The sequence below is a fragment of the Ochotona curzoniae genome, unplaced genomic scaffold (assembly GCF_017591425.1).
Source record: "Ochotona curzoniae isolate NIBS_2020 unplaced genomic scaffold, NIBS_Ocur_1.0 contig_523, whole genome shotgun sequence".
NCBI lineage: Eukaryota > Metazoa > Chordata > Mammalia > Lagomorpha > Ochotonidae > Ochotona > Ochotona curzoniae.
The window spans coordinates 3,372,127-3,396,761 of NW_024466459.1; the positions used below are offsets into that span (position 1 = coordinate 3,372,127).

General features: G+C 36.3%; 1 protein-coding gene across 1 annotated transcript in view; it reads left to right on the plus strand.

Moving 5' to 3' along the window:
* Window positions 1–24,635, plus strand: part of CEP112 (centrosomal protein 112) — a 362,513-nt gene that overhangs the window by 90,243 nt on the left and 247,635 nt on the right. The window contains exons 15-16 of the mRNA XM_040989545.1: window positions 16–75; window positions 6,455–6,534. Of these exons, the coding sequence (XP_040845479.1) occupies window positions 16–75; window positions 6,455–6,534 (140 nt within the window). The remainder of the gene's footprint in view (window positions 1–15; window positions 76–6,454; window positions 6,535–24,635) is intronic.

Sequence of the window (24,635 nt, forward strand, 5' to 3'; positions counted from 1 at the left end):
ATTTGTTATTTACAGGATCAAGAGAATAAGTTTCAAAATGAAAAAAGTCATTTAAAACGCACCTATGAGAAAAAGGTAATCTTTTTGGTGGGGCACTATAAAACATTTGAAAACGTAAATAAGTAATTGGCATTGATTTATATAAAACTATAGATTGTAATGCTTGAGGAATCATTTGTAAGTTAATTTCCAGTAACCAGTAATCAAAGTTTTCTTTGTTATTTTCATATTAAGTTTTTTCTTCAACTCAATTATTGATGTTCAATTAAAATACTAAATTAGAAAATAATAAAAATTATCATTATGTTAGCTTCTTAAAACAATACTGTGAAATTGTGTTTTTCTTAAAACAATACTGTGAAATTGTGTTTTTCTTGTACAGTTTAAAATATGATATAATCAGTGGTAGCTGTTTTCTGTTGTTTCATGTTTGCAATAAGGACTTTATATATTTAACCTAAGAATACAAAACAAGGAAAGAATTGGTTACACCTTTGAAAATTAGTAATTATTTCTTAATATTTAAAATAGTGAATATTTCTACCAACATTTGTTCGTATTTCCTTGTTATTAGCAATTACTTGGGAGTTACTAATATAACAACACCTTAGGCAGAGTTTTATAGGTTTGTGACCATGAAACTACACTGATGAAGTTGCTGTTCACTAAGACACAGTATGTGAAGATTGATTGTTAACAGTAGAGATTTTGTTGCTGCTCTTAAAATTGCTTGCTGTTTTCACATTCTGAAGTAATCAATTGGTAAACTATACATATCATGTGAAAAAAGGAAAACATAGAAATTAAACATAATCCATGGCACAAATTCTTAAAGCAGTTTGTGATACCACATTTAACCACCCATATGGCCACTCAGTAGATATCCTTTAAATGTTTATGTGATGTGTGGTGGGGGGATCAGACCAGGTCCTGCAGCGAGGCCAAGTGTGAAATCAGCCCTCGCCTCTGCCCCTGCAGGAGCTCAGTGTCTGGGAAGAAGGTTTCTGTAATTTCTCTGACATGTTCTGACCTGCACATGTGCTCTTCAGAATTTTAATGTATTTTCTTATTGGTGCAAGATCTTAGGTATATTTCAGGTGTTGTCTTAAATATATTTCATGTCTCTAGGATGAGATCCAAACAGGACGGGGGGGGGAAATGCTGCTTTTGTTGAAATAAACAGGTGGGTTTTTAAAAAATTATTATTATTTGTGCAGTTTCTACTTGCTGAACCATGCAGCTTCATAAATATTTTACTAACCCAAAGAAGAACCTGTATTAGCGTAAGCCTTCCTCCTTGCTATATAAGGCATCCCGATCCTCTGGGTGCACTTGTTAGTCCATTGTTTATTCTTGAGCCTGGTCTCTGGCTTCCCGTCTGTAAGGATCACCTTCCTGGCCCCTGTGCTCAGCCGTCTTCCTGATGATGCTGTGTGTGTGCATGGCAAAGGGATGGGCTGATGCTTAAGAAAAAGACAAGCATTGTCTCATTGTACGAGCGTAGTCTTCTCCCCAAGTTTCTGAAGTCCCACTGAGGACTGTTGGGTGAAGAGATTCAAAGTCTTGCTCTTACCATTCTATTTTTGGGGGATTGTTAGTCACTAATTAAACTAAGGCTTGTATTAAATCCCACTACTTGGTAAACATTTACAAGAAAGGGAACAATTGAGCTATATTTTTTATTTATCTTTATTCAGTAACTTTCAGACCATTCCTCTCTATCTCACTTCAGGGTGCAGACTTTTTACTTACAGCTGTTCCCTTTCTGTGAAATATCAATTGGTCCAGTTCTCTAAGAAAAAAAAAAAAACAAAGTCTGTTAATTGTTCTTAACCAAAATAAGACTTGTTTAAAATGATAGCAACATTTGACAGAACAATAACCATATTTGTTCATACTGCATATGTTCCTAACATTATTTATATTACAAGAAAGTGTTGCTTAGCATACCACTTTTTGTTTTATAATTAATCCCATCATCTTCCCCCTTTTAAATTGACATCTGTTCTTCCTTCTTTATTAAACCTGCTGTGATCTCAAGCCTTGAAGATTTGATGTCGTGCACCCCCCTCAGGGAATATCCTTTTTGACTGCTCAAAGAGCTGACATAAATCTTACATAGCCCTAGACTGTGTAACTGGAGAGCTCCATGGGATGGATGGGGCTTTTGTTTGTGAGGCTGTGTTACAGGTGTGCACATTCAATAACTTGTGGTATAAAACTTGTTTCTGAATATCTGTTTGGGAGAGGAAATGCCATGTGAATGATATTATTTCCTCATGCCTGTAAGAAAGAGGCAGGAAGGCAGCATACCATTGCAGCCTGTCCTTGAGGTAAAAGAAGCAGCATCAGATGCTGTCCCTAATTTAAGCACACACATATTATCCAGTGGTCCTTATTGATCTCCAGTGGCTATGGCCTGCTCTTAAGCTCTTTGAACATCAAACAAATAATAGGTAGTAAAACGAAATGTCATTGTTTGATGAAGTGTCCTAATCTGCTAAATCAGGAAATGGTTAGGCTAAATGATTTTACTAGCAAGGAAACACCTGCCTCCTACAAATAACGTATTGCTTGTTTTCCAAACAGGCACCACAGACTAAAAGATGGTGCTGTTTTCACTAAAGAAGTCAGTGGGGCGGATTTGAGGCGTGCATAGTCTAACATGTGCCACAAGTTGAAATTCCTGGCCTCATGTCACTGCTTAACAAATGAGATGCAATGTCTGATGGAGTTCAGAGCCTTTAAAAGCAGTTACTTCAGTAGATAGCATTTCTGTGTACATCTTTGACTTAAACTTAAATTAACAAAACCTTTATACAACCTTACATATATCTGTTAGTATTATTCTGCTACTAATAACATGGTTTTAAGTGGATGTTTGTCTATTCTAGAGTTTAACAAAAATGCAGTTGTGTAATAAATAGCTTTGGGTAAGCCATGGGATCCAGTGTCCTGCATTTCCGTATTGAGAAGAGACTGGTGGAGCCGTGCAGCTGATCGGTGTGTGGGCCAGCACTGTTCTGTGCTTTGCATGGTGACCTGGCTCTGTACTCTGTGTCTACTCCCTGACACATGGCAAAGTCCATGTTTACTTACCCAGGCCCCTTCTTTCCTGATTATTTTCCTTCTTGGGATGCCATGGAGAAAAAAAAAATATATATATATATATACACACACACACATACAGTAACTGCTTAATAAATGTGATTATGACTACTTAAGCAGTTTATTTATATCCTCATGTTTAAGAATATATTATATGTTCTTGACTATATGGTTAGAATTTTCATGATTTGCCACTTTGAATTCGTTTTTTATGTTCACGATATGTAGTTTTAAAGGATTATAAAGCACTTCAGTTCAAATCTTATTCTATACTACCATTAGTACATTAAAATGAAAAGTTTGCAAATAGCATTATTTCTCTATTTTATCTACTCGTTTTAAAAATATATATATTTTATTGTTTTAGTTGAAAAAGCAGATTTATAGAGAGAAGAGACAGAAAGATCTTTTATCCCTGAGTTCATTCCCCAACTGGTTACTGTGGCCAGCGCTGAGCTGATCCAAAGCCAGGAACCATGATGCTGGGTCCCAAGGCCTTGGGCCATCCTCTGCTGCTTTCCCAGGCCACAGACGGGGAGCCAGTTAGGAAGTGGAGCAGCAGGGACATGAATTAGCACTCACATGGGATCCCAGCAGATGCAAGCCGAGGACTTTAGCCACGGAGCCATTGTGCTGAGCTCATTCTCTCTCTATTTCTCTCTCTGCCCAAGCTGGTGTTCTGATGTGGAACTCTGCTTTCCTGCAAGGTGATTTAAGCCATGATGATATAATGCCGCCCCTAGCATTCGCTGTCTCTGAGTTGTTTGTTCTTCTTCTTCTGTAAAATGTTCTGTTTTTTTATGTTGAAATGAATAATGGATTTTGAAAATCTCAGCTGGAATATTAATCCCTAATTTTTGTTTTCTGAGGTCATATGCAAAGATTTTTAATTACCTGGTAATTATCTTTAACCCACAGCTATATATAATATAGGTAAAATGTAAAAACATAGTATGTATACAATAGAGGTATATTGAATTAAGAAAAATTCAATGCAGAACAGCATCTGTTGACTATTGTAGTTTTGGTCAGGTTGTGCTGGGTGCACAGGATATAAAAATAAATGAGAAACAGCTTCTAGTTTTAAGGAACCTCCCAGCTTAAAAGTATATGTGTTCATAGTCCCTCGTTTTCCACACAGAGTTTAGTTGTGTAGAAATGGTTCTAACAGCTTTAGAAGCAGAAAATTAGCTCAGATGCTTCTGTTAGCAATCTCACTGTCATCAAGAAGTGGCAGCTGACAGTGTGACACAGGTTAGATTGAATGAGGAATGATAAAAAGCACTTAAGAGAGGGACAGGCGTTTGATGCAGTCATGAAGTGGCTTGAATTCTGTGCTGGAGGGCCTAGGTTGGGGCTTCTTTCCTTCTAATCCCATTTTCTGCTAATGTGCCCCACGGAGGACAGCAGAGGGTGGCTCAATAACTTGGGTTCTTGCCACCAGCATGGAAGATGCAGCTAGGTTTCCTCCCTCTGACCTTCAGCCTGAACTAACTCTGCTTTTGAGGGGTATTTGGGAAATGATACTGCTAGTGGAAGATCTCTTTCTTTGTTTCTCTGCTTTTCAAGTGAAGTTTCTTAAAAACAAAAACAGAAACAAAAAACCCAGACACTAAAATACCTCCAATCCATTTCATTTTATTTATTTTTTTAAAGATGTATTTATTTGGAAAGTGTGACAGAAAGAGGGAGCTAGGGAACGAGAGTGAAAGAGAAAGAAGAAAAGGAGGTAATTGTCACAAGAGGGTTGTAAGGAAAGTAAAAGTAAGACAGTGGATGAAAAACCTTTATAGGATCTGGTTGAGTTAAAAAGGATGCTATAAGGAATCAACAATTTGAGGGAAAAACATCATTATCTCTCAGGACACAAAGGAAAGATACAAATAATAAAAAAAATAAACATTGACTTTATTGATTTGAAAGGCAAGCTGACAGAGAGAGGGAACAACAGAAAAGAAAAAGCCATCTCTCAACCACTGGTTCAGTCTCCAGATGCTGCTTTGACTGGAGCCAGGCCAGCCAAGAGCCTGGGACTGCATCCGCCATGCGTGTGGCAGAGGAACAGCTATGGGGCCATCTCTGCAGCTTTTCCAGGCGTGTTCATAGGGAACTTGATCCAAAGAAGAGCAGCTGGAATGAAATCAGGGCCCGTACAGGATGCTGGCAGATCAAGGGACTTAACGTGCTGCATTACAACCCTGGCCTCTCTTTATGAAACATTGCAAATTTGTCTTTTAAAATAAAGGGGAGACAGGCCTCAAGTCTGTGGTCACCTACCCTGGTCCACATGTCATTAGCATTTTCTTCTTTGCTCCTCATATTTTCTTTGTTTAGCGTTTGCCATTTTAGCCCGTAGAAACTTTCTGATTACATGATGAAAAATTTGTTCTTTATCCTCCTGTTTTCAAGCAACTGATTTAATTAATTATATGAAAATATCAAAGTAAAAAATACAAATAGATTATACTGGAAATCAAGAAAAACAGGGTTTGAGCTGTGTGAGTCCCTGTGCAGACTGCAGTGATGGTTAACTGATCTGGGTTTGTCTTGTCATGTGTGTTGTCTTGAGTGTGTGCATGCCCACTGCCTCTGGTTTTCTTTGAACCTCCACATAGCTGTCCCCAGGTCTGCAGTGGGTACTGCCACCCCACATGGTGACTTGAACTTTCTTGTCTACCAGCTTGGCTTCACACCTGCAGTCATCCTGTATGTGCAACCATGGCCACTGCTCTTCTCCCGCCAAGTTCTTCATATTTTAAGATCCTTACAATCTCCATGCTGGGTGCATTTATCTACAACTGTAGATGAAGAGCTTGCTATGAGGAGATATTTTAATTTGCCCCTTGTGATTATTGTTGCCATTCAATATGGCATAAGAATTAGAATTATTGTCTTATTCAGTGGGTGCCATATTTTGGAAAGGGTCATGTGTAAAAGGTTGCACAAATTGTTCAGGGCACAATACACATGAGCAGTAGACTGCTTCATGGTAACCCTTACTTAGGTGTTGGGGAAAATACACACTATTTTTTATTATTCTGTTGAATCCTCTGAGACTCCTTCCTTTGGTTAACATGTAATTTTTGAAAACTCTGCAATTGACTTTTCTCTTTTTGAGTTCCTTAGATATCAATTTAAGAGAATTGTGTTAAACATGTTGAAACCGTCATTCATTTTAGACAGAAGTATTACAATTGAAGTATTGAAATGATTATGGTTGACCAAATTTCTATTTTGAGATATTTAAATATCATTTTATATTAAAATTTGTGGATTAGTATTTCATTGTTGTTACTATTTTAGCAAACTGTGCTGTGTTTCAGTAAATTTTGCACATTTTCTGCAGGTTCATGACCTGCAGAGTGAACTTGATAAAGAAAAAGAAGATGCGGAAAAGAAAATTCACAAGTTTGAGGAGGTTGTGAAGTGAGTAAAATTGTAGTATACTTAATAAGGTTACTCTTACACTGAGATGTAAACCAACGGATAGTTAATTACTAAAACCTAAACATGATGGCTTTATAAAAGTCTTGCTTTTATAGTGGTTTGTGTTGCTTCTAGCATTAATTTCTTATTTTCAGCCATTTTAATTGTTGATTTCTTTTTGCAAAGAAAAATAAGCAACTGTCTTTAAGTGATAGTTATGTAAGAAGATAGAACTTAGTGGTTTCGATACTTTAGTAATCTTCAATGAAAACACATTTTAGCTCAAAAGTAAAATTTAGGCTTTTGAATAATTAGAAGTCTCTCTCAATATGTTTTAAGAAACTTAGTAATGGAATATTCCAGTTGTCATATTTGAAAATGAATTACTATGCAGGCATTATTGAGGAAAGATTTTGGTTTATTGATATAATGCTTAAGAGTACAGTAAGTTTCACATCTTCTTTTAACTATTTATTTGGTAGACTTTACCTACCACTGTGTTGTACCTTGCAGTGTCTAGCTGGAAAGAATAGATTTACTAAATAAATATCAAGTTCCTACTATGCGTCAATCGATGTGTGGAACATGTTAAAATAATTTATGCACTGTGGGATCACCAGATAAGTGTTTCTTTTAATCCTCACAACACTTACTGCTTATTTGCTCACATCCCCAAGTATGAGTAAGGTTAACTCAGGAGAGAATATTCGTTAAACATCAAACCTGTACCCTTCACTTGACTGATGGCAAAAGTAGGTATCGTGCTTTTCATGCATTGCTTCCATTAATTTCTCATTGTTTCATGTTTTCCTCTTTAAAATATTGATTAACTTTCTTCAGGAAAATATCTTTGTTAACTTTATTCAAATTATTACACCTGTTATTTTCTGTCCTGTTTTTGCCCTACCCTTCTGTGATTTCATCACTGTTTCTTCATTAAGTTATTTATATTCTACATTTCTAAAGTAAGGATAATATCTTTAAAAACCTGTAAGTGAAGAAATATTCAGTTAATGGATATAATGTTTATAACTATAGTGTCATACTAAAACATAAAATTTGGAATCCAAATTACAATGAAGTTCTGAATTATCTTTCAGTCCAGCTTAGGCACTTGAAGTACTAAGGGAAAGTAGATATTGCATTATGGACAGTAAGTACAATTAGAGTTCTGAAAGGTCTTTTTCATTGCAAGTTCATGTGTAAAGCTTGTAATGTGGCCTGGTAGGTAATCAAAGAACCCTGAAGTTGTTCTTATTTTTCTGTGTCTGCAACAGAATCCTTTTCTGAGCTGAGTATCATAATTTAGGGTTTGAAAGATCTTTGCCAAAATACTGATTTTTTAACTTGGAGTTGGAAGAAGCATGTTGGAATCTTAAATTCCCTGAAGACTTTTCCGCTTCTTGTGTTGAACATGTCTTCATTATTACTGAATGTCTGGGATGATCTTAAAATACATCATCTATTAAAACAAGAATAATCTACTACAAGTAACAGAGTAAGTTACTGCGTTGTCTGATCCTCAGTGTAAACAGCAAGCTGACAAGGAATATCGTTTTAAGAGGGGCAACTGCCACTGTCTTTGAACATAGAAATAACGATAGACCCAATTGTCCTGGACACAATTCCATTTTGTTAAGATACAGCTATAGGATGCAGAAAGTTGCTGTGCCTATTAGCAACATTTTTCTTTGATAAATATTCAACTAAGTGAAAAAAAAATCTGTTGTAGAGTGTGACAATATTTATTCATAAAGTTGTTTCTTTTTAATTCCTTTACATGCTGAATGTGTAGAAGATTTCAGAGAAATTAATATATTCATATAAATTCATACACATACAAATATATAATTACATGTGTGGGACAAAATTTTTTCAAAAACGTATAATTAGAAGAACAGCAGTAAGATAAAAGGGTAATGGGAGACATCTTAGAGAAGAAAAAAATCTTTCAGTTGTGAAGGCAGAATGCAGGAGAGAGAAACCACCCCTGGAGTTGGTTCTCCTCACTCCTTGAATCATTCTGGAGAAGCTAGCCTCCAATGATTGTTGTGTTCTGTGGATTTACAGACCTGCTCGCTCTCTCTCGCTCTCTCTGACCTTGTTATATTTCAGATAGGCTCTTCCCTTGAAATAGCTTGCCTCCTCCCCTAATGACGTCTAAGAGTCAAGGTTTTCTTGTAGTTTTTAAACCTTGGCAGAGAGGATATTGTTGTCACTTGAGACAATAATATGTGATGCTAACGGATAAATTGAGTGATTTTTTTTGACACAGTAGTTTCGTTAAATCCACAGTACCAACGCAAACTGGTTTGGAGCTCAAGCAGGTGCTGCAAAACCTATTGTTATTTGGGTAGATACTTTGCACTGCAGCCAACATTGCTTACTTAAGCATCTAATTCCTGAAAAGTAATTTGCTTCTTGCTATTGTTTCTAAAAAAGAAAACTAATTACTATTGCTGTTAATTTTTGTTCTACATTTATACTATTCATTTGCATCCTATTTCATTTTTATTGTAGAAAATAATTTTAATAGCTTTTGGTAACTGAAAGTTACTTCAAAGTAACTACAATGGTATGGATTATATATGTTCACTTTCCATTTTTCAAAGATTAAAGAAGTATTTGGGAAACTGAAGAATTGAAGGAATGAAAAATATTTAAAGGGTTATTTTAAAAGTTTATGGAAAAAAGTGTTAAAATCTAAGTTTTGTTTTGGTGCTAAAAGTGAAATTCATACAGACAGGTGTAACAAAATAATTTGATTTCACTTTTTGAAGGATTAACACTTAAAATGATACTTTTTACTTGGAGGGTATAAAAATCTGGCAACAGTAGGTGAAAATATGAGTCTACTTCAATGAGGTTTTGGGAAAATGAATTAATAATTTTTTGATGTCAGAAATTTTGAAATTGGTGCATACATTTTTTTTCATTACAAACATTCTCCATGAACTTCTTAAGGGCTTTTCATTGTATATGTCTGATTTATTTGCTTTCCAATGTTGTTTATTATCAAGTTGGATTTGTAATGTTTTAATGCTATATGGAATGTTTTAAAGTATGTGTGAAACTTTATATAATTGTTTTCTGTTTGGTAATGTTTTCAAAATCATTTGCAGCAAAATTAGGTGCTTTGAAACACACTCACTCTAACCCATTTTTAAACTTTTCTTCCATTATACATATTTTTCACTCTTACCATTACATTGATAAGCTATTATTTTGTTAATAATGAAAATATGTAGTTTCACTTGAATATATAATATTGACTTTTAGATCATACAATTATGAATGATCATACAAGAAGCAACCCCATATCTAAAACATGTTGTTTAGCTTTTAGTTGCTGTGTATAAATGTATCCATGAATGTGTATACCATGGATAAAACTTAAATTGCTTTTACTTTAAAAAAAAATGCAGAAAGAGTAAACAAATTGCATATTGGCCATCAGCTTTGCACAGAGGCTACTTGGCATAGTTAATTCAAAGTAGTCATTTGGTGTTGCTAAGAAGAAAAAAACATCTCATGAATACTGGGTATTTCATTTGTCTCTATTTTGATCAGCAGCTTGAAATCTGTTAGAATCACAGCATTTTAAAACATATGTATTCTCGCGTAATATGCATAGTATTTGTCAACTCCCATTATAATGGAAAAACATTATTTATTCCTTAGAATATATTTTAAATATGATATAATTTAAAACATGAGCGGATAGGCTCTCTCATAAGCTTTTTAAAAAAATCTTCATTTATCCTTGGTTGCTTTTTTGCTGTCATAAATCAGCATTTATAATATTAATAGGAACAGGGATTAATCCTCAAATAGAAATGCCCTAAGATATTAAAACTGCAAAATTACAATGGGAGTGTGTTTGTACTTTTTATTTAATAGACACAAAGTTTTATGGAAGGTGTACATGGAATATTAAGTGATCTTCTGATCCCAACAGGGCAACAGGGAGCGAACTGTACTTGGATTGCATTTGCTTTTAGTGAAACTCTGCCTCCTGCAAACTTTGGATGAGTTTGCTTTCAGAACAGCCTCCCAGTGTGCCTAGGAGCTGGACCTGGGAATCTTGCGAGGCTCAACTGGCCAAGAATAGGAATTTTGAAGTGCAGTCAAATAGTGTAATTCTAAATTTAGTTTTAAATTTTGCTAACATGAGGAACTGTGGTTTGGTGATTTTATTTGTAGAGTTGGTGAAAAATAACTCAAGAAATTAATAATGATATTTACTTTAAAATAGAAAAAATGAAGTAATGAGCTACGTAAAAAGAAGCCTATAAGGGAGACCTGTAAACCTGAATGATACATAGGACGATTTCTGTGCCGCGTTAAGTGGGTGAAAATCTCTTTGAAAGACGTTTGTTGCCTGCGGTTCTAAAAATTTTTTTCTTCAAAGATTAATTGTAAATATTTCTATGCCACAACAGACAAGTGATCTGTAATTAAACAATCTATGTGTGAGCTACTTAAGGAGGAAAATGAAATTAAAAGTTAAATTCATTTTGATGCAAATAATGGAAAAGCCTTGTTTTTATGCATTTTCCATGAGATTTTTGAGCTCCTACATATGTAAAGAGTGAGTTTGTAGAAAATTCTGATTTGTTTTTCTATTACTATTATTATTAACATTAGGAAAAGATGCAAAATATAATATTGTTCAGCCAAAATGCATTAGATTTTCATATCCATGTGTAATGTTTTTGCATGTAGGTTGAAATTGTCTTAAGTACCTTAGAATTTATGCTAGCATTCTATATTTATATTTTCAAAAATTATCAATTTCTGCTAATTTGCTGAATTTATTTTCAAAGTTTGTAAGTTATCTTGAATTTGCTGTGTGGATAATGACTATTACATATTTATGAAGTAACATGTCTTTCCATTTTCAGACTCTATTCCTTTTCCCTCTGCAATATTTATCTTTCTTCACTGACTAGAATTTCTGTTAGAACATTTGCTCTTGTAGTTAACGTAGACATTTGGTTTCTTATGAGGAGTACTTTGACCATAATATGTCCCTTTTGACGAGAGGTTCTTGGCTCACAACTTGGATCAAGTATTTTATCTTCCATTCCTTGATGCTAACAAATTTTTATATTTTTAGAAATGATGAATGGATGTTATAACATCCAACATTATTTAAGCTATTGAAATAATCATGACATATTAACCTTTTACTCTGATGAAATGTGTACATAACTTCATATCAAATCACTTGAGCAATTGCCTCAGAACATGTTCTACACTGGGGACCTTGGGATGACATCAGATGCTTGGAACGGGCCACTTCTGTACCTTCCCCACTTGCCCCAGATACAGGAAAAAAAAAAAAGATGTCTCATCCACTTTGCCCCATTCCTTGACTCTCCCCACCCTAATTGGTGGTCTACATGGGTAAGCATCCTTCTTAACTAAGTAAACATCATCAGAAGTAAAATAAATCTATTATTAGGAAAAAAGAATGATTTTTTATATTTAAGTTAAACAGATTTCATATTCTTGGGATATATTGCTGTTGGCCAAACGATTGCAGGGTAGGTTTGCTAAATGTTTATAAATTATTCTTCCTCTTCCCCCTACCTCAGCTTGTATGTCAGCTTGAACTGACCTTTATGTAGTGCTAGATTCCATCTTGATTTTAATTTACGGATGGTTTTTTCTAATGGGAATTGAAAAGACTTAACTTCATCCTTATAACTGAAAGTTCCTATCATTATAATAATAAATGTAGTTCTTTTTAATCTGTTTTCTTGTATGCATCTTTTAAACTTTCTCATAAAAATTTTAATAAATTTATTTTGAACAGTTTCAATTTGTTAAATCACTTTTCCATATTCAGTTTTGTATTTAACCATTCTCTTATAGAGTTAGCTCTCTTTCTCATATTTTCATCCTCATTTTTTATCCTTTGAGTATTTTAAAGATAGTTTATAGCATCAATATTTAGTATTTTTACTCTCACTTGTGACATGAATTTACATTTCTTGCTTCTCTTTTCCTTCTTTATTGTAAAAATCCCCTTTTCTTTTTACATCTTAATTTATTTATGTAGTACGAACAATTTTGATGTATTTCACAATACAACTTGGGAGCGTAGTGATAAATTTTGTTTTCTATTTGTCCTAACACATTCTTACAACTTTGCTCCCTGTCCTGTGTACCTGAAATGTGCTTTTTTCCCTGCTTCTTCCCTAGCTTTCAGATTTCAGTTGATATTTTCCCCCCTCATTGTTCAACTTTGGACTGGGTAAACTGTTCCTGATGTTGTTTTTGCTTTACTAAAGAATCACTTGCGGAACTCCTGCTGTACATGGTCCTTAGGACAGCATAGCAATAATAAATACATATTTTGGAATTGGATTTTTTGGTCTCTGCTCAATGCTAACTTGTACAGTGATCAGATTCTCTTGAAGAACCACAGCTGGATAAAGCATTTTATCTCAAAAATTAAAAAGAAAAAAAGAGGAGGGAGGGAAGTTGGGAAACACCATTATCTTAAAATTTTGTCTAACTACATGAAATCCATGCTCTTTGTATTAATATCACATTAACATGAGAACTTCGTGGTAGTGAATTTCATGCGTTTGCTGTGACCCTGAGAGTCTAATACATTAAAAATAAAATCCTTAAAAGTGAAAACAGAGGGCCCAGTGCAATTCCCTAGTGGCTAAATTCTTGCCTTGCATCTGCTGGATCCAATATGGGCACTGGTTTGTGTCCCACCTGTGCCATTTCCCATCCAGCTCCCTGCCTGTGGCCTGGGAAAGCAGTAGAGGATGACTGAAAGCCATGGCACCCTGCACCCGTGTGGGAGACCTGGAAGAACCTCCTGGGTCCTGACTTTGAATCGGCTCAGCTCTGACCGTTGTGGCCACTTGGGGAGTGAACTAGCAGACAGGCAGAAGATCTGTAGTGTCTCCTTCTCTCCGTATATCTGACTTTCCAATAAAAAGGTAAAAATAAGTCTTAAAAAAATAAAAAAGAAAAGAAATGAAACAATAAAGACAAAAAGAGACTACTGTTTAGCTCTGGTGAAGTTATATGTTTAAACTCAGCTTTACTGATAGCATGCCTTTTTATAACCTGTATTGTGAGATTGAATGCTTATAAATCACGTATTACTCAGTGATTCTCTGAACTCAGATCTTCCCCGGTGTTTTAGTATCTCTCCCTGTTTCCTCAGGTTTGGAGATGGCAACTTTGTTCAAAATGAACTAACCTTTTTTGTCCTTTGCCTCAATCCAGATGTTCTCTGGGAATTGCTGGCTCTGAGTGGATGTGGATAAAGCCATGCATATTAGTTAGAAAAAAGCCTCATCATGGATGAATCACAGCTACCAAATATTTTGATTTTTGCAGGCACAGAATTTTTGACTTGAGAGAGTTCGAGTTGTGTTTTGCTTTCTCATTTTTCTTCGCTGCTGGTTTCTGAAACTAATTTAAATTTGCTCTCGGGTAGACCTGTGCAGAATTTTAAAGAATCAGCCTATTTACACTTAGTTTGTATTTACTGGAGAGTCCTCCCTGGGTTTTTCATTCTGTTTATTTCTGTTTTCATTGTTTGGGGAATGTTTGGTTTTCATTTTTTCTTCTTTCTCTCCGTGCAGTTTAGCTTACACTTGGGGAAGACTTCTTGTGAGATGTTAGCCAGATGTCATTTTATATATGACGACTAGAATGATTCTTACCCTGTTTTGGGGGGGGTAGAATTCTTTTTGAAATGTGATATATGTAGTCTCATCCTCTTTGTAATTACATAATGAACAAATTTATGATAAGTCAGCATCATCACTTTTGGAATCAATTAGTGTGATGTGCTGTAGATTCAATTATAAATCAGTTTGTGGGGCTAAAATCTAAACACACACTGACCTTTGCATGACTTTGAAACTTGATTTCTTAAAAAAGAAGGAGAAGGAGAAGTCCTTGATCTCAGCTTGCTTTGTGGTCTTTTGCTTCTTCTTCAAGAGGAAGAAGTGAAGCATGTGGCGTCGTATGACCTCCTGAGCCGTGGAACATGGTTAGCTTTCTGCAAAATTAATAAGTGAATCAAAGGCTGACTCACCATTTCCCAAATGGTTTTTTCTTTTACTCTAGAAAAATCATCCTACTGTCTATTGCCATGAGTGTTCTTTGATTTTTCTCACTATCAAATATATGCTTTATTAATATAATAGACCACAGACACTTTCTTTTGAACTTTCATCCCTCTGAAAAATTCTTTTTGGCACTGTTTGTTCATGGGGTGTGTGTTGCAGCGGCTGCCATCACTTCTAGACTAACAATAGATCCTCCTCCACCTCTTCAGGCATCTTTCACTAATTTCAAGTAAAGTTGAAACTGCTTCAATTTTTGTGACTCCAGGAAAGCTACTGTTTCTAATTCATGAACTGTTTTCTTTGACCATTCCTGCTCCCCCATCTTCTTGTATTTTGTTCATTTGTATGATTTTTTTTTTTTGCACCTGTACTTCCAGTGAGACTCACAAAGATTTCATCTTGTATGTTTTGAAATGCAATTCTAGTTTTACTTTGCATCTTTCAACTGCATCAGTCCATTTAACGGTTGGATATGAACATGTATTCAGATGAAAATCTTTCTCTCAACTCCTTTTATCTCTGGTCCTCTTTCCCTTTCTGCTTTGATAATCAAATTTCTTTTAAGAGCAGTTTTGCTCATTGTTTTCATTTCTGTATCTTCCACTCTTAAACCAAATCCAGCCTACCCATGTTTTCATGTCACATAAACTTCTCCCACGTTTATCGAGAAACTCTGGTCTATTTTATTCCATCTCCCTTCTTTACAACCTTTTCATTTGACACTTTCTAGTTGGTTTTCCGGGACAATTTCCTGCTGCATGTTCATGCCCTTCTCACTTCACTGGGGACAGCCTAGTTCAAGAGCAGAGCTTTACTGATTCCGTTTTGTAGCACTCTCATGGCGGCAAGTTACAGATGTATATTTCATCCTTGGACTCTACTAAATTTTCTTCACAGTATTTATTGTTATCTGATATTTTAAACTGACATTATGAGCTGTTTCTTCCTTTTTTTTTTTCTTCTGCATTTTTCTTTTGTTTCTTCTGTGCTTTAAAAAGCTGTTTCTGTTTTCTTGAGCTCGCACTATTTTTGCCCCAGGATCTGAACCAATGAGGGGCTGGAATCAGGAGGTGGAGCTAGGATGAGAGAAATTGAGTTCAGCCACTGTAGTGTGGTACACTGGCATCTTAACCAGCGGGCCAAATGCCCCTTTCCCTTCTGTGCATTTTCACCTGTGTGCTTTGATAGTCTCCTGTTCAGGGGCAAACTGTCCACCAGATGCTGTAAGTTCCCGGGCTGCAGATTGACTCATTCTGTACATATATTTAGTTTGGTGTGCATAGTGTTCGACAGTTTTGTGTTAGAAACATTATAAAGTTATATTTCACATCCATTTTGAATTTCTGGTTTCTCCTGAAGCATTCAAGATATGACACTAAGCCAGCTTGTCTCCTGGCTGCAGGTAACTAAAGCTGACTGGATACTTGGACTGGATCATAAAGGAAGCCATGTCTGCTTTCCAAGAATCTGTGTCGTAGAGAGCACATTTTTCTTTTCCTGGTTTTGACAAAATTAAACTAGAATAATAAACAACCGGTTTCCTTATTTTTTTTTAATTCAAGTTAAAATCTTAGTTTCAAATAAGTTAAATTAAAAGGGAAATCACAAAAATTACCACCTATTTAAACCTGAAAGTTAATGAAAGTATTACCCATCAAATGTTGCAAAATCACTCTATATTTGTGTCTAGGTTTAAGTGAGCTAAACTTTCACACACAAAAAAAAAAAAGCTAAAGAGGAATTAAATAAATGTTTAAGAAAATAAGAAATAAGGTTTCTTAGATATCAGTAAAATTGGAACCAGAAGGGAGGGAATCCCCAAAACCAGTTTAGTTAAAATGAACTAACAATTAGATAAGTTCGTGTTAGTCTGATCAAGAGGAGAGGAGAAAAAGGCAAACAAACATAAGCAGCATTTGAGGAAAGAGCACCACTACTGAGGATTGTAGTTCCGGGCTGGCCGCATGGTCTGTGGCTCCTCCCATCATCCCCTGGCTTTCAATGCTGACGCCTACTCCACATTGTCAGCTACAGGTTTTTCTTCTTTTAGTTGAAGCGAAATTTGCATAGTCAATTTTATCAATTTAAATAGATTTTCAAATGATAACATTTTTTTTTTGAATTTTAAAGTGAACTTGTCAGTTGCAAGCGTTTTGGCACAGGGGTTAAGCTGCCACTTGGGCCACTGACATCTCCTCAGTGGGCCTAGGATAGAGTCCTGCCTCACTCGTGCTCCATCTCAGAGACACACCAACAGATTTCGGTTCCCGCTATCCAAGTGGGAGGCACTCGGATGGGTTTTGTTGCTCTCAGTTACAGGTTGGCTCACTTCTAGCAGTTACAGGTATTTGGGCGGTGAATGAGTGGGTGTGTAATCTCCCCATTCTTCTTCTATTTCAAAGGCATAAAAATGAACTTTAAGAAGTTCATTTAAAAAAGTTCATATTAAAAAGTTAAATAAATGAAGTGAATAATTCACTATAACACTTGGAACGTGCACAGGGTTATGTGACTGCTCACTTACCATTCCCTAATTCTAATGATTTTTGTCACCATAGGTAATATCCTGTCCCTGTGAATCAGTTAATCCCCATTCCTCATCCCTTCTCTGATCCTCACTACCCGTCTGCCTTCTGTGTCTCTGATGATCCTTTCTGTGTATTTCATATAAATGGAATCAGTTACTAAGTGACCCTTTGTACCAGGCTTCTTTTACTTGGCATAATGGTGTCAAGATTCATCAGGATTGTGATATTTATCACTATTTCATTTTTATGGCTGAATAACTTGTAGGATATAATTTGATTTCAACTGTTACTGGACATTTGAGTTTTTTTTTTCCTAACTTGTGGGTGTTATGACTAGTGCTGCTGTAACATTGGCATACAGTCCTTTGAGTATCTGTTTTAAATTCTTTGAGTTTATAACTGAGAGTGGAATTGCTGGGATAGCTAATCATTCTTGTACTTGACTTCTGTCGTTGGTTTTCCAAATGATACTATGACAGTTGGCACATATATTTCTGTTTTGCCCTAACTGCAACTGCTATTACCACCCACAAAAGGAGGGCAGTCATGGACAGTTATAAAAAGGGTTTCCAGGGTTTTAATAAGAATATTTCTTTTGATTGTACCAGACCATTCAGGAACTCAAAGAGAGATTTTAAATAGTCTGTTAGCTATAGAATTATAACTAAGAGTATTGTAGTGCTATTTGATGTTAAAAGTACTCTTGACAAATTTTCGTCTCCCATATCTCCTCACACATAATTGTCAAAAAATGCTAAAAACAATAACAAGAAAAAACAGACCAATCAGACAAACAAAAACAACATTACTGCTTTATGCCTGGAGGATTTCATTTGAACTGTTAAGCTAGCATATGCTTTGGACATTTCTGTAATATGTCAATACTGTAGTCTTTTTTTTTTTGCCAGCTCATTGATATAATCATTTCCATTAATGTTCTAGTATTTTTACAAAGCAGAACAACATTGCCAATGATAGTGCTAAGAAGTTAAGTCATAAAAACCAAACACGATTGAGACAAAACAGAAGGCAGTTATTACTTTAATTTTGATTGGTTTCACATTAGACTTGATCCTATGCATTAAAGTGTAAAGGAAGAAAACAAAACTTAAATAACTGTAATACAATCTTGTGCACACATCCTCAGTGATAGTGAATTCTCACAAATATGTTGGGTATTACCCACCAGATACTCTAGTTTCTTCGTAAAGATTTAGGAAACAAGTTCAGTCAATAATACTTTTGCCCAAGTTAAGCTGGTATTAATTTTGGTGTTCCTAATGGCATTCTCATGTAATCTTCTGAGCACAGTGCCTTAAATAACCAGCAGATTTATTCTTAAGTGTGGTGATAGTCCTGTAGGAAGTCAGAAGAGCATGAACTAGCTTGTAGAAATGGAGAGCCCAGAGGGGGTGTGCAGCATCCTGCAGAGATGTGCCAAACTGGAACAGAAAGTGTAAAGGGCAATGGTCAGGATTGACAGGGCCCTGCGCTTGCAAGGGGAATGGGTGAAGAAAGGGTGGCACAGTGTGTGAGCTGAGTGGCCTAGCAGAAAGCATTGCTTCCTTGACAATTTTTGGCAACGAGGTAAATTTTGAAGGAAGGTTAGGAAATGAATTGGAGGAAAACAGAGATTTTTGTCACCAGAAGGAACAACGTGTTTTAAGGACGTGTATCTGATGACACACCAATAACAATGACAAGCCAGAAATTAGGAATGTGGCAAACCAAAATGGTTTGGTGAAAGAGTGTGTCATGTCACTATGAACGATAAAAAAACGTCAAGCATTTCCATCCTTGACAAACATACTTTTCCTTCTCACAAAACTTCCTAAAAAATTTCTTCCCTAAATTATAATACATGAAGTGTGATGTCATACAATTTGACAAGGCCCTTTAAAATCAGTGGCTGTTAAAATATGAGTCATTTTCTTTAAATTATTTGATGTAAAATGTATACATTTTAGCATTGGAATATAGAAATGTCAAGGAACTTTGAAGAAACTCTCAGTAATTTGAACCATATATCTCTTTTCGTAGTGAAAAATGAAAATACCCCAAAGGAGGTTTATGTGGAGTAAACTAGGTCTGGAAACAGTCTATATCGAGAGACCTAATGGCCTTTTGATGTCTGATTCTTTGATTTTGCTTTTTCTTTTTAAAGGGGTGCTATGCGATTATAATTAGAAACATTTCAACATCTTTTCCTTGGGAAGCTAATTGTTCCTTAGCTTGCTGTGCTATGACTAATGCTGTTTTGAAAGGAAGAAGTGTTTGATTTTATTACTACAGAGATTCACCACATTTTGTAGACAGTCTTTCTGGGCACTCTAAAAGTTTTATCACATTGACAGTGTGTGGTCATTCAGTTTGAGCAGATTGTGGCTCTGATATGAACAAATATTTGGTATATATTTAAGATGCTTTATCTTTACTTATTTGTTTATCATGATTTTGTATGTATACGAGTTCTTCCCTCCTCCTTCCTTCCTCCCTTCATTTTAGCACTCTTCTAAATAATTTACTTAGACTGTAATTTGCTTTTCTAGTTACTGGAGCCATTGCGTGTCATGTTGAAAATGATGATTATTAGAAGATATTAAAAAGAATTTACATTTTGGGGGGTTAGACCTTTAAAACTATTGCATTTTAAATTTACATAAACATTTCTGGTTATCTGTGTTATCCATATACTTGAGAAAGTGCCTAAAAACTCCTAATATATTTTTCATCTTAAAAATAGTTTTCTCAGTTATCTGGTGGTGATGGTAGGGGACCCAGCTGTTCTATTTTCTGCACTCTGCCTGAGCATCTGAAACCACTTTAGATCCAGAGCAGTCGATGTTTCCAGTTTATTGTAAACATTCCTTAGCTCCAGTGAGCATGCTGTCTTAACCCTCCCTCCAAGAAGCACATTGTAAAGCTTCAAGAGAACAGAGCAGTGTGTGGTGACCTTGCTTCAAATTGACAAGGAAATCTCTGTTAAATACTTCTTTGTAGATATGTGTTCATACAATTTGGCATTTCTTTTCACAAGAGCACACTCCTTAACATGTCAGCCTAATGAGATGGTCAGGAGGCTTCTTATTAACACAGATGTTTGTGCCAGGATTTCACACAGCATTTTAGTTTGCAACATGAGATGTTTAGTTTATTAGGTGATTTTGGTAGATTTTAGCAGCTTTTAGCTTTTTTGAGTTTTACTATAATCAAAAGTTATAATTATGAATTAAACAATCACAGTATAGAGTGAAATAAGCTGGTAATATGTAGTAATACTTCATTTCATGTTTTATACTTAATTTATAGAAGTTTTATTAAAAGGTATTTTAATAAAGATTATCTTGGTTTATCCTGAATGTAATCATGTGTAATTGTGTGCTACCATCTGAATTTTGAGGAAGAAATGCAGATTAAGAGAGATTAGCAATCTGACCACCAGGACTGTACAGCAACATATGACACTCTATCCTCAAGATGCATTATCAGATTTTATAAAGATAGTATGATTGTTTACTACCATTCCTTCTTTGACTTTTGTGATATTTTAGCATATATTTCACTTTCATATAAACTCAACATTACATTGCTATTATTTACATTTGAACAATGAGACAGATTTAGAAACTTTTTGAAAAGATTTATTTATTTGAAAGATTGAGTGTCCAAAAGAGGAAGAGAGGAGAGAGAAATGTTCCGCCCATTTGTTCATTCACCAGATGTTCACAACAGCTGGAGCTGAGCCAGGCTGACGCCCAGCGCCTGGAACTCCGTTTGAGTCTCTCACATGGATGGCAGGGACCCAAGTTCACTGGCCTTCCTCCGCTGCTTCCCCACTGTGCCAACAAGAAGCTGGGCAAATAGGAAGCAGAGGGACCAGGTGTGGAACTGGAATTCACAGTGGCTTAACGCGCTGCTCCGCAATGCCTGCCCCTCTTTGAGTGTATAATAGATGTGTTGTTCTAGGATACTGTGATCTTGCTTGCATTGTTTCAAATGAGAGATCTATTGGTAGCCTTATTTTTGTGTCTGTAAAACATGCTTTTTAAAAACCTTATTTATTTGAAAGAGTTACTGAGAGAGAAGAAGAGATGCAGGAAGAGAGAGAGAGAGAGGTCCCACCCACTGGTTCACTCACCAAATGGCTGCAGTCGCTGGAGCCAGGAGCTTCTTCTGATCTCCACAATGGTGAAAGGGGTGCTAAGACATTGGTTCTCTTCCACTGCTTTTACCAGGCACATAGTAACGACCTTGATTGAATGTGGACCAGCCAGGATTCAAACTGGTGCCCATTTGGGATACTGGTGTTGCAGGCGGCAACTGAACTTGCCATACCGTTATACTGTCCCGTATAATATGCCTCTTTGCATAAGCTTTCTTTAATAGTCTTTATTTCTGATTTTGTAAAATTTGACTGTGATTATGATTTTCTGTATTTTTTTCAATTCTTGAAGGTCATTGAGTTCTTATGTATGTTTATAATTTACATTAAAGTATACAAGTTTGAGGCCATTGTTGTGAAACTTTTTTTGTCACTGTCTCTGCTTGTAGAAATTATAAGTACATTTGCATTATTCCATGTTAGGTTTCTAATAATTGTCACCAATGCTGTTATTTTTGTTGGTTGGTATTTTGTTGTTGATTTGGGGATATTTCTTTCTAGTAAAATGTAGTCTTCCTTCCATCCATTATGTTGTTTATATCACACATTTTAGTTTTCATCTTTAGAAGTTGAGTATAGAAGATCATTTTCAGCTTCATCAGAGGTTATTCTCTCTGTATGAAATCCCCCCTGTTCCCGTGCCTGCCTGCTTGGGCAGCTTCTGCTCATGGTCAAATCAAGGAAATCTGCAGGACAGGCAGTTCTGTACGTGGATGTACTCCCTGAGCTCCTGGTGGACTCCCCTTCCTACCTGGCCACTGGTGGAGCTCTGATCACCAGGTGTGGCTTTGTATGGATATCTGGTTGCTGCAGCAGCACTTCACTGTCTCTGATGTTTTCCCATGACCATGGGTTTCCCTCTGCTGTTGCCCTGTCCTACCATTTCCTGGGATCGCTGCCTCTGCTTCACCCTAGCTAATGATTCTCCATCTGTTTAAATGTGTCCTCACTCTAGGCCACCATGTTGTTTCTTGTCCTAATTTCTGTCATAGATTTTTTTCCCCCATTATACAAATTTTATATTTTTTATTCATTTCATGAATTGAATATTGTTGTTAGTATTAATTTGTTGCCTTGTTGTTGTTGTTGTTTGCTTTGCTACAATTAAAGCTTGTTTGCACAGGAACAGATTGTGACTAATTCAGCATTTTTTTCCTTTTGTAAAGATTGACTGATTTTTTTTTTAAAGATTTATTTTTATTATTATTTTTTTTATTGGAAAGGCGGATATACAGAGAGGAGAGAGAGAGAGGAAGATCTTCCACCCGATGATTCACTCCCCAAGTGAGTGCAACGGGCCGATACTATGCCGATCCGGAGCCAGGAGCCTCTTCCAGGTCTCCCACGCGGGTGCAGGATCCCAAAGCTTTGGGCCGTCCTCGACTGCCTTCCCGGGCCACGGGCAGGGAGCTGGAAGGGAAGCGGGGCTGCCGGGATTAGAACCGGCACCCATGTGGGATCCCGGGCGTGCAAGGCGAGGACCTTTAACCACTTGCGCCACCGCGCAGGGCCCGATTGACTGATTTTTATTGGAAAGGTAGATTTACAGGGAAAGACAAGATAGAGATCTTCAATCAGCTTTTTCACTCCCCAAACAGCCACAACAGTGAGAGTTGAGTCAATCTGAAGCCAAGAGCGAGAAGCTGCCTCTGGATCCCAAGACTTGAGTCATTCTCTCCTGCTTTCCTGGGCCATAAGTAGGGAGCTGGATGGAAAGTGGAGCAGCTGGGACATGGAGCAGCACCCATTTGGGATACTGTTCCTTGAAGGGGAGGTTTAGCTAATTGAGCCATTGTGCTTGCCCTTGTGATGGTTTATAACATTTTGTTAGGTGCCTGGCTGGCATATGTTGGGTACTCAAAATAAGTGTCGTAAATGAATTCATTAATACCACATGACTGCAGATTAACAGATGTTTTAACTTATTATTAACCACATAAAATAATTATTTGGAGTCTTTGAAAAGTCTTGCTACAAAGAAATCATTAGTGAAATACGTACAATATATAAGTATCAATAAAACCTTCGATCTTCAACCAACTTGGATATAGGTAACACAGTTTCATGGAAGTATTAATATAATTTATGCCTTATACAGTGAGTAAAAATTATTGTATCACTTTGTTATATCTCAGAGAAAATTCCTTTTCTTTGTAAATCTCTCATTCCTAACACATTCATTTGCCCCTTGAAATTAATGTAAGTCTGTTGATAGAGATTCATAGTTTTTTTAAGAAACAAAAAGATTCTCTATATAGGAGATCCAGGAGACTCAGTGAAAAGCCTGTTGGAACTCGTAAGAGAATTTGGCAGGTTAGCAGGATACAAAATTAATGATCATAATGCATGGTACTAGTATACACTTATAACTCCATGGCTGAGAAAGAAATTTAAAATAGCAGAGAGGCATCTCAAATAACTTAGAATTAATCTCACCAAAGATGTAGAAAACCTTCATGATGGATATGACAAAACATTTTTTTAAAGTAATAGAGAGAGATGTTGAAAGATAGAGAAACCTATCATGTGTCCCATTTGGCAGGATTAGCGTCATCAGTATCGTGATACAGTAAAACCGCTTGGGAGTTTGAAAATGGATGCATGAATTCAATTTCTTACTCCTGCCACCACTTTCTGAATTTGGTATATCACTTGTTCTTTTGGGTTTCTGTTTACATCAGTAAAAATAAATAACTTTTCATAATTTTAAAAGCTAGATGATGGGCGAGTGCTGTGATGCAGGGTAAGCTGCTGCTCTGTACACCTGTGTCTGTGTCGAAGTGTCCAAGTGCATCCTAATTGCACTTGCAGTGCATTTCGGCACAGGGATGGTTCAAATGCTCAGGTTCCCAATTAGAACGTGAGTAACTTACATGATGCTTCTGGCTCCTAGTTATGTCACTGCCTTTCAAATAAATAAGTAAATAAATTCTTATAAAATGAAGTGATTCTTATAGAACTGTATGAAAAAATAAATTATTTGTCCTATTAACACAACAGGGACTCATATTTTGCAAAATTTAGAAAAGGTCTCTGTACCTGGTGTAATAGCATAGCGGTTAAAGTCCTCGCCTTGAATGCGCCAAGATCCCATATGGGCGCCGGTTCTAATCTCGGCTGCTCCACTTCCCATCCAGCTTCCTGCTTGCGACCTGGGAAGGCAGTCGAGGATGGCCCAAAGCCTTGGTACCCTGCACCCGAATGGGAGACCTGAAAGTTTCTGGCTACTGGCTCCAGATAGGCACAGCATTGGCCATTGTGCTCACGTGGGGAGTGAGTCATCAGACGGAAGATCTT